Source organism: Stenella coeruleoalba (genome assembly GCF_951394435.1).
Source record: "Stenella coeruleoalba genome assembly, chromosome: 15".
Classification (NCBI taxonomy): domain Eukaryota; kingdom Metazoa; phylum Chordata; class Mammalia; order Artiodactyla; family Delphinidae; genus Stenella; species Stenella coeruleoalba.
The window spans coordinates 77,893,017-77,906,069 of NC_137161.1; the positions used below are offsets into that span (position 1 = coordinate 77,893,017).

General features: G+C 56.4%; 1 protein-coding gene across 2 annotated transcripts in view; it reads left to right on the forward strand.

Annotated features, from left to right (window-relative positions):
• CASTOR2 (cytosolic arginine sensor for mTORC1 subunit 2) overlaps nt 1-10,140 on the forward strand; it is a 58,995-nt gene extending 48,855 nt beyond the window's left edge. The window contains exons 7-9 of one of the 2 annotated variants that reach the window (XM_079945725.1): nt 3-85; nt 4,256-4,350; nt 4,431-10,140. In XM_079945725.1, the coding sequence (XP_079801851.1) occupies nt 3-85; nt 4,256-4,350; nt 4,431-4,496 (244 nt within the window). In that variant the 3' untranslated portion in view covers nt 4,497-10,140. Of the gene's footprint in view, nt 1-2; nt 86-4,255 lie in introns of both variants that reach the window. The other variant, XM_079945724.1, reaches the window with a different exon arrangement.
• The last annotated feature ends 2,913 nt before the right edge of the window (nt 10,141-13,053 follow it).

Below are 13,053 nucleotides of genomic sequence, written 5' to 3' on the forward strand. Positions count from 1 at the left end.
AGGTTTCCTAGTAATTTGTTGTTCACGAGCGCATCTGGAGAGCTCTGGAAGATGGTGCGGATTGGAGGACAGCCCCTAGGATTCGGTGAGCCCCGGGGGGCCGGGGCCGGCATTGCCGAGCGCCGGTATAGATGAGGAGACTGAGGTCCCCACAGCCCACGCGGTCCCTTGTCCAGTGAGTGACGGGAGGCATTGGCCTCGGAGGACGGAAGAGCAGCTTCAAGCAAAGCACTCTTCTCCGTCCCCTCCCCAATGAAAAATTAAAACCTGCTTCTTATTAGAATATTGGGAACATGATAAAAATAGAAGAGGAAAAAAAAATCTCTCCTTAGTCCCACTGTTGACAGGGAATGACTGTTGTCATTTTTAATGAGGTTTTTTTTTTTTTTAAACACAGTTGCCAAACAGCTCACAGTAAAACTCAAGACATCCCAGCCCCGTACCCTTTTCCCTGTGTGGTCACAGTGACCTGATCCCCCGGGAGAAAATTCACAGGAATCCCCCAAGACTCAGTCTAGCTTCAGTTTCCACAATTGTCCAAGCTGTCTTTGGTAGACAGTTTTTCCCATCAGCATATTCCAAGGGGCCACGGGTCTCAGACCCCTCGGTTAGAAGGGCCACACGGCACCGATTCTCCCGGCGCTGAGTGTAGGCTGCTGACCCCCTTGTGATGACTGCAGCGCGCTTTGTCTTGATGAGACATGATTTCTCTGGGCTAGACTTGTCAGACCCAAGACGTTGAACCCAGAAGAGGCTCTTGGTAAGTCACAGGACGTTTGTTTCGGGGAGCGCCCCTCAGCTGGCCCTGATGGGATCAGTAAATCCTGATTTCCCATAGACAGAGTGCAGAATGTTCCAGATGAAGCTCAGACTGCTCCAGGGGCCGTGGGGTCAGCCCAGGGGGCTCTGCTTCTGGGACGGGACGTGAAGGTGGCAGGGCATTTTGACCTGAGGGCCACAGGTCGGAGAGGGAACCCGGTTCTGCCCCCTGCCTGTGGCTTTCTCTGGACAAGGTCGCAGATACACAGTAACTAGCAGGACTGGACAGCACCCCCTAACTTTGCTCACATCAAGGCCAAAGCCAGAGCCATCCCAGGGGCAGGACAGGGGGCTGCTTTCTGCAGTGCTAGGAAATGTACGCTGAAGGCTCCTGGTCCAACCCTGGGCTCCAGCCTGTCTCTCGGGGCCACCTTCTCCACCGACCCCAGCATCTCTCCCACCCACATTTGCTGCCCAGTTTGGGGCCGTGGGGATATGGAGACCCAGTAGCCTAGAGGCAAGTTCGCCAGTGAAGGAGGCTGAAGGAAACCAGGGTGACCTTGGCGCTTAACCTCTGAGCCTCAGTTTCCTAGTCTGTAAAACAAGGATGATGGTACATCCTGCTTCAGGGTGGTGCGAAGTCCTCCGTGACGTGTCAGTTACACCGGGTGCTCAGCAAGCAGCGGTTGCTGTCACTACCACATGTAAGGACGTGTAAGGCTTGGAGAGGGTTGAGGAAGGGAAGGCTTCCCAGAGGAGGTGGCCCCAGAGGTGACCAGTGGATGTTAACCCGGCTGACGGGGAGGAGAGGGCGGCACCAGCAGAGGTGGGTGTGACGCAGCGGTGCCTCTCCACAGTAGAAACAGTGGAAAAGAGCCTCACCAGGTCATCACAGGCAAAGGGGCAGGCGTCACTGGAGACTCAGAAGCAGGAAGTTGTGCATATCAGTTTATCTTTTTTTTTTCTTTTTTTACTGAAGTAGAGTTGATTTACAATGTTACGTTAATTTCTGCTGTACAGCAACGTGATTCAGTTATATATACATATATATGTATTCTTTTTCATATTCTTTTCCATTTTAGTTTATCACAGGATATTGACTATAGTTCCCTGTGCTCTACAGTAGGACCTTGTTGTTTATCCATTCTGTATGTAATAGTGTGCATCTGCTAACCCAAACCTCCCGCTCCGTCCCTCCTCCAGCCCCCTCCCCCTTGGCAACCGCAAGTCTGATCTCTATGTCTGAGAGTCTGTTTCTGTTTTGTAGATAGGTTCATCTGTGTCATATTTTAGATTCCACATATAAGTAATATCATATGGTGTTTGTCTTTCTCTGTCTGACTTACTTCGCTTAGTATGATCATCTCTAGGTCCGTCCATGTCGCTGCAAATGGCATTATTTCATTCTTTTTTAGGGCTGAGTAGTATTCCATTGTGTATATGTACCACGTCTTCTTTATCCATTCATCTGTCAGTGGACATTTAGGTTGTTTCCATGTCTTGGCTGTTGTGAATAGTGCTGCTGTGAACATAGGGGTGCATGTATCTTTTCGAATTAGAGTTTTGTCTGCGTATATGCCCAGGAGTGGGATTGCTGGATCCTATGGTAATTCTATTTTTAGTTTTTTGAGGGACCTCCATACTGTTTTTCACAGTGGCTGCACCAACCGTGTGGGAGGGTTCCCTTCTCTCCACACCCTCTCCAGCATTTGTTATTTGTAGATTTTTTAGTGACGGCCATTCTGACCCGTGTGAGGTGGTGCCTCATTGCAGTTTTATTTGCCTTTCTCTGATAATTAGTGATGCATTTCAGCTTATCTTTTTATCCCCAGCTTTGCTTCAAAGTTTACCAAAATACACTCAGTATAATAATATTACAGAAAAAAGAAAGTCAGGTTGAAGGGAGAATCGAGGTGGGATAGTAGATGAGACTTGAATCGTCCTACCATCTGCAGTTGCCCTGGGCTGTTTTGAGTGGCCTCACGGGCGGGCGACAGGGGACACAGTGTGTGATCTAGCAGGCAGCAGCTGGATCTACCTTCCCGGGATGTGGAGGGTTTTAGCGCCAGGCTAATAGCTATAAATAGCCCTGCAAGAAAAATAACTTGAGAATCTGAAAGATTCTAGACTGGCGAATTCCATATGTTTTAGACCACGGTTTGCAGGAAATATGTTTTCCATCACAGCCCAGCACACACATACACAAACAACTCTACGGTTTCACAAAACTGCACTCGCTCTGGTGCTGAGCTGTTTGCCCTTCCCTTTTCTGTTGTCATTTCATAAAACACTGGTTACCAGCCTTCTAAATTGATGTCCCCAGTGGGTCACCACCCACGGTTTGAAAGGCACCGTTCTAGACCCTAATCTCCTACCCGCACCCCCCATCCCCTTTACAGAACTGCAAATGAATGTGTCTGTAGCGAAAGAATCTTAGGACACAACCGGTCTCCACCACATAACAGCACAGACGGTCACCAGAAGTGCAAGCACGAGGCCTGTGCAGCCACCAAAGGGGCCCATGGGTCCAGCCAGGAGCCCCAGGAGACCAAGCAGGAGACAGGAGCTTGAGAGACCTGCAGGGTCATGTCTAGGTCCCAGGGTGGGCTGACAAGCAGGACCAGGGCCGGGGAGTGGAAGGGTGCCGGGGAGGCTGGGGGTGGGGGAAGGGTGAAGCCCAGGTTGCTGATGCCCAGGCTCTGGCCCCAGAATCCCATGGGGAGCTGGTGGCCATATCTGTACTCTCCCACCCAATCGGGACAGCGCTGGGGAAAGGCATCATCGCCAGAATCAGAACAGTAGCTTTGAGGGGTTGTGCTGATGGAGAGAAGAGTGGTCCTCAGATCCTGGAGGTCTTCCTGTAGGAGGAAGCTTTGCATGGTGCCTTCAAAGAGGGGAGGAGGGTGGAGGAGAGGGGAGAACCATCCCCAGGCAACCCAAAGACCACCTTATTGGCTGAGGTTTGGAGGAGGCCAGAAGGCCACTGCTTTGGAGATCCAGAAGGAGAAGGAAATGACATTCCTCATGATCAGATGCCTGACACTGCCTTTAGGACAGGCAGGGACCTTTACCCAGTGGGGACTCCGATGAGGAAACGGAGGCTCAGAGAGAGGAAGTGACTTGGCCACGTCATCTGACTAGAAAAGGGCGACAAAAAAGAGGGCCTGAACCCACGTCCTCTTATTGCCATGCTACCTCCAGCTCTGTTTAGGGAACTCGCAAGATGGCCAGGAAGATGAGTCCAAACTACGAGGCACGGAAACAGGCAGAGGGTGGTCACAGTTAGACAGAAGTGCCTTCTGTGGAGCCCTGAGGATGGAGAGCTCACTGCTGGCCAAAGAGATCAGAGAAGCCTGTTGGATGGAGGGGCGGGGAGTCTCTGGGAAGCTTGCGGGTACAGGGCGGGCACTGCCAGCAGAGGGAGGGGAGAGGCCAAGGCTGTGCTGGGTGGCCGGGTGGGGAGGACGCTCAACGTGGTCCCCGCCTCTGTCCCCAGATGAGTGCGGCATCGTGGCCCAGATCTCCGAGCCCTTAGCTGCTGCTGACATCCCCGCTTACTACATCAGTACCTTCAAGTTCGACCACGCACTGGTGAGTGTCCGGCACCGGCCCCCGGGCAGGGCAGGCCCGGCTCCAGGGGCTCACGGGTGTCTGCTTCCCGCCCCTCGCAGGTACCAGAAGAAAACATCAATGGCGTCATCAGCGCCCTGAAAGTCAGCCAAGCAGAGAAGCATTAGGAGGGCCTCTTCCGCTCCTCCCCGTCTGCCCCCCAGGCCTGGGCCCAGCCCCACCCTGAAGATTCTTCTCGCAGTATTTCTCAACAGACTGGAAAATCGGCCCCGGGGCCCCCAAGGAAGGGATCCCTCGGACACGCCCCTGATGGCTGACCCCGCCAGGCCTGTGGCCCAAGCCAAGCCCTCCCCGTGCCCTCCTGCCTTCCTGGAGCCCCCAGACCCTCCAGAGAACCCCCCCCCCCGCCTCCTTCCCCCACCCGCACCCCAGAAAATGATGTCTGAGGCCCAGGGAGCTCGTGAGCTGACCCACCTTCTCCTCCTGCCTCGCCCACGGCCGGGGGCAGACGCCAAAGGAAGCTGGCACCTTCTACAGGACACTGGGAGGACCAGTTCTCGGGTCATCTTGGGGGGCTGGCTGAGCAGGGCTGAGTTCATGGGGCCCTGGAAGGCCCTTGTGAGGGTAGGGGTTCTGGCCCCTGTGGTCACTGGTCTCTGGTTCCATTGGCTCTGGGCTGGTTCCTGCAGAGTAGAGGCCAGTGGGCAGCCCTCTGGTCGTGTGCTGGTGAGGCTCCAAGGGAGCTCGGGTGGGGCCCTGAGCTGGAGGGGGACCCCAGTCCCCCAGAACCTGGCCTGCCAGCCACAGGGCGTGTGCCCCAACTCCCAGCAAGACTGCCAAAGGGGCCTTTCCAGACCCTCCCCACCACGAGCGCTCAGTCCCGGGGGGAGGGGGTTCCCAGGAGACCCACCAGCCTGGGGCACGAGCTCCTGTCCCCTCTGCTTTCCCTGGACCCTCCTGGGGCTGGCAGAGCCTCGGGTTCCCCTAAATGGGGGCAGCCCCAGCGTTCTGGGCCTGGGGTGTCTTAGGTCACCCCCACCTCCCCAGCAGTTAACTAGACCAGCACAGGGCTCCCCCGTTTTCCTGCCCCGCCCCCTCGCCCCACTTTTGGGGGAAAGTGGAAGGCCTCTGCCCCCAACTCACCTGCCCACCCACCCCTCGGTCCAGGGGCCGTGGTGTTCATGAGTACTTGACCTGGGAGGCAGCTTATCTGAGCCTTAATAGAGAAAACCGTACCTTGTTCTAGTTTCTTATTTAATGTATTTGCACCCAGGCTGCAGCTGGCAGTAGTTTCGGGGGATGGCCCGCTGAGTCTGCCGGGGCTCAGAGTGTGACGTCGCTTGGTTGGCACCCTGTGGCTCCAGGGACGAGCTTGAGAATCGGGAGCTGCTTCCAGGGGTCTCGGCCCTCCCTTTGGAGCAGAAAGCTGGGAGCAGAGGTCTGTTACGATACAGGGGTCCCCGGGGCATCCCCCCACGGAGCTGCCAAGGCAGAGTGGCTCTGAGCATCAGAGGGGACTCGAGGGCCGCAGGGTGGTGGACAGCCAGGTGGCAAGCCAGCCCCCTCGGAGAATGGGGTGACCCCCGTGCCTCCTCTCCAGCTGGGAGTGTTTTCCAAGCAAGCAGGACCTGCAGGGTCCTCCTCGGTGCCCGGGCAGCAGCTGACACGTGCTGTCCCTGAGAAGCTCGGAGGAGAAGGGACGTTCTCTTGGGCTGGTGAAGCCCCACCCACCCCCATTCTCTGTGCCGCGTGGGACCCTCTGAGCCATGGACACCCACCAGGTGGGGAAGCTGTCTGTCTGGATCCTTGCAGATGTTCGGGGCCCAAGTACTGATTCGGAACCCACGTGTTTTTTTTTTTAAGTTAATTCATTTTGCACAAAACACCAAAATGTCAATTGTTTGCTGGTTCCAAAATGGGGGTGTCCACGTGGGCAGGGCAGCACTTCACGCCCCGAGAGTCCCCTTACTGTCCCTGGAAGGCCTTGATTTTTCCGTGGCACGCCCTCCAGACCCCTTCCTGTCTGTCCCCCCCTCACCGTGTCACTCCCCCGCCTCTCCTCCCTGCCGAGCAAGTGTGTCGGCCCCTTGACCCCCAGAAACGTGTGCTCCCTAGACCCCCTAGGACGTATATTGTACACACATATAAATACCTGTGTTTTATGTTGATATAGATATATACTGTAAATAGCATATATACTTGAGCAATATATATGTTAATATATACTGTGTGAGCGTGCACACGCGTGTGTGCGTGTGTGTGTGTGGGGGCGTGAGGGCTTCCGCCCCGCGGTGTCTGCCGTGCACACAGGCACGTTTTGAGCCACCATATATTTTTAATTCAAGTATATAGGCAATACGATTATTAGAGAAGCCGGCTGGCTGCCTCGGCCCTGACTTGAGAGAAAAACTAAACCAACGGCCCAGGAACTGAGCTCCGGGGCAGGTGTTGAGGGTCCCTAACCCCTCCTGCCCAATCTCCCTTGAAAGCTGGATTCGGCCCCTTCCTGTAATCCCGTTGGCACGACCAAGGCCCCTGGACACCCTTATTTTATTTGGGGGACAGTGGCACAGAGGGAGGAACAGCTGGAACAGAAGAGCCCCCTTGCCGGTGCTCTCAGCCCGAAGACCTGGCCCAGCGGGACGGGCGCCCTCCGGCTTTCCGCCCAGGTCTGCTCCCGCAGCCCCATCACCTGATTTCTTTCGCTGTAGAAGCCTCAGGTTCTTTCCCCAGGTCGCCTCCTGGGGACTGGCCCCATCCGACTGAGAAAGGGACGGATGGACTCCGCTCTCTGGGCTACCCAGGTGTGTATCCAGCTGACAGGGCGGGAGCCGACACCCTGAAAACCTGCCCCCTCTATTCCGCACACCCCCATCCTCCCACTGTGTGCAGAGACCGGCACATCCTCGGTGCCTCTGTGTGCCCGTGAGTCAGCGGCTGGGTCTCCAGCGATCTGGGGGAAGAATGAGTGGTCTCCCCGGTGGCTGGCTGCCCCCAGCCATCTCTGGCTTTGCTGTGTGCAGGGGTCCCCAGACCCCCAGAGAGGTGGCCTGAAGAGGGTGCCCTGTCAGGCTGAGGCACTCTAGGCTCTGGCTTGGGGGTGAGCGGGTGGCCCAGGAGCTGCCACCTGGGCTCCAGGTGTGTCTTTTGAGTCTGTGCTGTTCGCTGGTCAGAAAAGCTCAAACCATCTAAGTGCTGCGCTCTCTCTTCACCCGCCCGGTCCCTGCACACTGCAGAGCGGCGCGAGGTTAAGGGAGACCAGGGGCCGCGATCGCCCACTTCACCCCTGCCCCCAATTATCAAAATCTGCCTCTTGGGCTCAGCTCTCAACATGGGCGCCCCTGGTTCCTAAGAAACCCCATTCTCCCTCGGCCCTAGTCCTGACCCAGCAAAGAGTTGGGCAGTGCCCGCTCTGCACCTCTTTCCTCCACAGGGGTTTCCAGAGCACCCCAGGAGGCGGTGCCTATACCACTGACCTCAGCCCAGGGCACCCATCCAAGCAGGAGAGGCACATAAGACCTCCCTTCCCCAGGATTCCGGGGGTCCAGAACCCCCCAAGCACCAGCATTCTCCCCCTCCCATCAACTCCGGGCCACAGGCCCCTGGTGGGAAGGGAGGGACCGGGTGACCCGGAGCTGGCCGCTGTGGCCTCCCCATGCGGGCAGCATGGCCTCGGTGGCCAGTGTGGTGTCCAGAAGCATGGTCGGTTGGGGCTTGTCCCCTCTGTGGTGACAGAGGACGCCACGGAGCTCAGGAGAGGAGGCTGTGGGGGGGATAGGAAGGGCCAGGCCCCTACCCCAAGCCAGCGGTACCATTTGCCTGATAATCCAAGATGAACCTGCCCACCCACCTCCTGCCCCTTCTGGCCACTTCCCAGCCACCCTGGGCCAGCTTTCTGGGCCTCTGGATCTGGATGTGGGCACGAGCAGGGCCCTTCCCAGCCCCAGCTAAGAGAGGGGACCTTGGGGACCTTCCAGGTGGTAGCGCTACGGCTCTGGGCCAGGAGTTTTTGACGCTCCTTCCTGAGGGAAAATTGTGGCAGGGCGGCGGGTAGGAAGGAAGCACCCCCAGTGTATGTGTCTGTGGCCAGTGCAGGCCATGGCTGGGGAGCAGCCCCCCGGGCACTGCCGTCACGGCCGCCGAGAAGCAGAGTCAGTGGTTGGCTTGGCAGACAGAGCTTGGGGGAGGACGACGGGGTCTCCCAGCGGTGGAAAGACAGGGGCTTGGGCTCTTCAGGTTTCCTGGGTACTGTGCTGAGGCAGGGGCTAGGCCTGGAGGGGGCAGTGGCCCTCTATTCAAGGAGGCCGCCTGGGAAGGGAGCCACCAAGATGGCGCATGTTGGTCAACCAAGATGGCAGACGGTGGTCAGCCCAGCAGAGGGTGGGCTTGGGAAGAGTGGACGGGACTTGTGAGGGGAGATGAGCCCTGGTATAGCTAGATACCTTTTCTCACATGCCAGCTCTTTTCCATTCTTTCATTTTCAAATTAGAGGCAGCAAAAGGACCCTTTTCCATTGACCGAGGGAGAGAGAAAGCTGCGGGGTGGGCTATGGCCTTCAGCTTTGAAACCCACGCCCTCCTGGGACGCCTACTTTCTTGGGATGGAAGGCTGGGAGCTGTTGGCCGAGGCAGCCTGCTGTCCTTGGGGCTGAGGGCACCAGGAGTGGCCTGGAGTACAGGTAGAAAGAAGCCTGCGGGCGGCCTGGCCCCTGCTTTCGTGGGCAGCCTGGTGGGGAGGGAGCTCGTGGCTCTCGGTTCTCGGTGCGGGAGGCTGTGAACCCGGCAAGTGCTGGGCGTCAGAGCAGTGTTCTGAGCAGGACCACACGTGTGTGTATACGCACACGTGAGTGTGCGCTGTGACACGCACTGTAGTGTGGACTCGAGCACACACGTGCAGAGCCCAGATCCGAGTGGAGGGACTGGCTCGTCCAGTATTTCGAGGCCTGGGTACGTTCTTACCCCAGGGCCACATGTAGAGTTGAAGGGGTGCGGGCAGCAGACCTCGAACGCAAGGCAGCCCCACCCCCCTTGACTTGCTAAAACTGCTCTGTGGACAGACGGGGCAGAGGTGTCCCTGCAGGGGCTGTGCTCTGCCCTGCAGAGGCCCGGAGGTCCTTGCAGCCAAGGGCTAGACCTGCTGGGCGGACTCCTCAGAAGCAGCCAATCCTGAAGACAGTATTTACAGGGAGGGGTTCTGGGGGCTGGTGCCCCTTTGCCTACTGGGGCTCGTCCATGCAGAGCATCCAACAAAGTTGGAAACCGGAGTGGAGGGCCGGTGGGGTGGGTGAAAAACAGGCCAAATTCAGGTCCCAAGGCAGAGGCCAAGCCCAGTGCATTTTCCTGTCCACTGCTTCAGTTTACCTGTTCAGAAAATGGTCCAGGAAGAGCTGGGCAGGGTTGGCTCCAAAACTGGGGGTGGGGAGGTGTAACAGCAAACAAAACCCCGAGCCCTCCACTTGCTCTTTGCCAAAATCATTTCCGTTATCCTGAGATGGGGGTGAGTGGATGCTGGCTGCACAGCAGGGCTCAGAGGGGCCCCTGCCCTGCCCAGGGTTTCGCCTTGGGGGTCTGGCCCTCCCCTGGCATACGCCCCGGGTCACCAGCAGTAGCAGCGGCACATGCATCTGTCCCAAGGTCTGGGCGAGGGGAGAACAGGGCAGCCCCGTACCCCAGGCCCTCACACTTTCTTTCTTTCTTGAAAAAACACAAAACCCTTGAGATTCATGTACTGTATGACAGAGAGAAAAAAAGTACCTAATGTTCCCCCCAAAAAAGACAGTATATTTTGTACTTTGTAAAGTGTTCATTAAAATGGAAGAAAAAAATGATGTTGGCTGACGGCTGTCTGATTTTGTGCTGATCCAGGGCTATGTCTCATCTCTCTCCCTTCTCATACCGTGGGTGGGGGAACATTAGGCCAGGAGCTGGGAGGAGCCAAAGCAAGAATCCGAGAGAGGAAATAAATAGCCCTGAGAACGCGAGGGGCTGTATTAGTTACCCAGTGCTGCATAACAAGTGGCCCCAAAATGTAAGGCTTAAAATGATTATTTGTGTGTCCTGGTTTTGGTGGGTTAGGAATTTGGGAGCCGTGTGAGCAGCTTGGGCTCAGAGGCTCTCAAGAGGCTGCAGGCATCTGAAGCTCGGCTGGGGCTAGAGGGTCTATTTCCAAGGTGCTTAATCCACATGACTGGCGAGGTGGGGCTGGCTGTCGGCAGGAAGCCTGTTCCTCTCCACGTGGGTCTCTGCTGCTTGAGTGTCCTCGTCATATGGCGCCTGGCTTCCCCTAGAGCAAGGGATTCAAGGACCGAGGTAGGACCTAAAAAAAAAAAAAAAGTTTTTCTTCTAGCTTCAGAATTCATGTTCCGTCATCTCCATCATGTTCTACCGTCATGCAGCCCAGCTCTGATTTGACCGTGGAGGAGACCACACAGGGGTGTGAAAACCAAGAGGTCAAGGTAACCTTGGGGGCCACTTTGGAAACTGGCTTCTACACTCACCATTCCTCCCCAAATCTGTGGCAGAGGTGGGCCTGGGGGACCGGGGTCCCCTGGAGCAGGATAGGACCTTGGTGGTGGCAGGGGAAGGATCAGGGGCTGGAACCCTACTGTGAATGTCACACCCCCGGGAAAGGTTTCTTGGTGCTGGAAGCCCAGGAGCTGATGCCTCCAGATAAGACACCCTGGGGGCAGGAGGGAGGGCACGGTGCTTGGCGTCCCTCCCACAAGCGCTCTGGGGTTGAGCTCCTGCCCCCTTGGCAGGTGGATGCTGGAAATGCCCAGGCAAGAAAGAGGCCTGAGACCAGCAGGTCCTGGACCTTGGATGCCCTTCACCCTGCCCCTCTTTGATGTTTTCCATGGAGGGCAGGTGTGAGCAGGGCAGGGTTCTGCCTACATTGGGCCCCACCATCCCCTCACCCCTGCCTCACAGAAGCAGCAGCCCTGGAGATGGAAGGGAGGGAAGATGGGAGCTAAAGCACTCACTCACCACCCCGAGTCCAAGAAATTCTGGCTGCTGTGAAGGCTTGCCGTTCTGGGGTTTGCAACCCTTCACATATCGCACTGGAGCCACAACATGGGTGGGCACTCTTGATTGCCCAAAACAGTAGCAAAGCCCTCCTTTTCCCACCACTCACTCATGTTCACTGTCTCTAGGATGGTGCCAGACCTTGTGCCCGGGGCTGGAGACCCAGATGACGCTGCTGTGGCCCCTGCGCCTGAGTTGCTCCAGGAGGTGTAAAGATGTGAAAACAGGCTCTCCCAGGGATTGCAGTGCCAGGCTCCACCACAAGGGGATGCTGTGCCCTGGGGCCATGACCACTGTCCAGCAGTAGGAGGAACAAGAAGCCAGGACGTTAGGGTTGAGCTTGGTAAGCTTAGCAGGGGGACCCAAACAGAGGGAACAGCAAAGGCGCAGAGGGCCTAGAGGGGAGCGTAGCTGGGATGGAGAAGCAAAGTGGGAGAGGGAGGAAATGGACGGGGCTGGCAGAAATGAGGCTGAAATGCAAGGTGGGTTCTCAGGCCAGCTGGGGGCCTCACAGTCTGCTACAGACCATGGGGAGCGACGGAGGACTTCATTCAGGAGACCAAACGTAGCATCTGAATGGTGAGTCTGGGTTATTGAACATGGCTGATAGAAGGAGGAAAGGGGGCAGCCAGGATCCTGGCCTCATTTCTCAGGAGAGATGACCCTGGCCAACTCAAGGGCCTTCACAGTGCAGTCAGGAAGGCGGGGGGCATCACAGATGTAGAGGACTGGCTGGCATCCCACCTTCCGAACCATGCATGTGCCCTTCCCCCAGCCAGGGCGTAATTCCTCGTGGGAGCAGCTTTGGCTGCATCTTGGCAGGGTTCTTACCCCAGCACATTGGACTCCCCTGGAGAGTGGGGAGAGTTACCTATGCCGGGACTCTACCCCAAAGAGTCTGATTCAACTCATCTTGGCTTCAGTATAGTTTTTAAAGCTCCTCAACCCGCTCTTAAAAAGTAATAAAAAGGGGACTTCCCTGGCAGTCCAGTGGTTAAAGACCCCATGCTTCCAATTCAGGGATGCAGGGGGGGTGAGGGTTCGATACCTGGTCAGGGAACTAAGATTCCACATGCTGTGTGGTGTGGCAAAAAATAATAGAAGTTTTTTAAAGAGTAATAAAAGGAATGCAGGGCCACAGAAGGAAAGAGCACACTCTGTAGTCACTTTGCCTCCCCTTGGTTTTTATTCAGCTGGTGGGGAAGCAGGGGCTCACGATGGTGAACACTAGCTCTCCAAAGGGAGTGTGGAATGAGATCGTGGTGACGGTTGCACCACACAGATAATAGGCTAAAACCACTGAATTGTACACTTTAAAATGGTTTTACGGTATGTGACTCACATCTCAATTTTTTTTAAAAAATGAATGTGGTAGAGAAGGCAAGAGGTGTGAATGCACAGCAGGAAGGACGGCCAAGAAAATGTGAGTTAGTCTAACATCCTTGATGGTTAAAGAAAGTTCCTGTAAACACAGTGGAGGGCAGCATAAAGGGGTAGAAAGACCACAGAGGTCTTTCCCTTGCAAAAGCTGGTCTTGGAGCATCTCGTTGGAGATGTTTTCCAGGAGCTGTCCACCTGAGCTGGACCAGCGGGAAGCTCTGGCAGCCATCAGCTGGACCGCAGCCCATCTCCCCACACTAAGAAGCACCGGGCACTGAGAGGGTCCTGAGTAGAGAGAGCTGAGGGGAAGTGAGCAGAGACC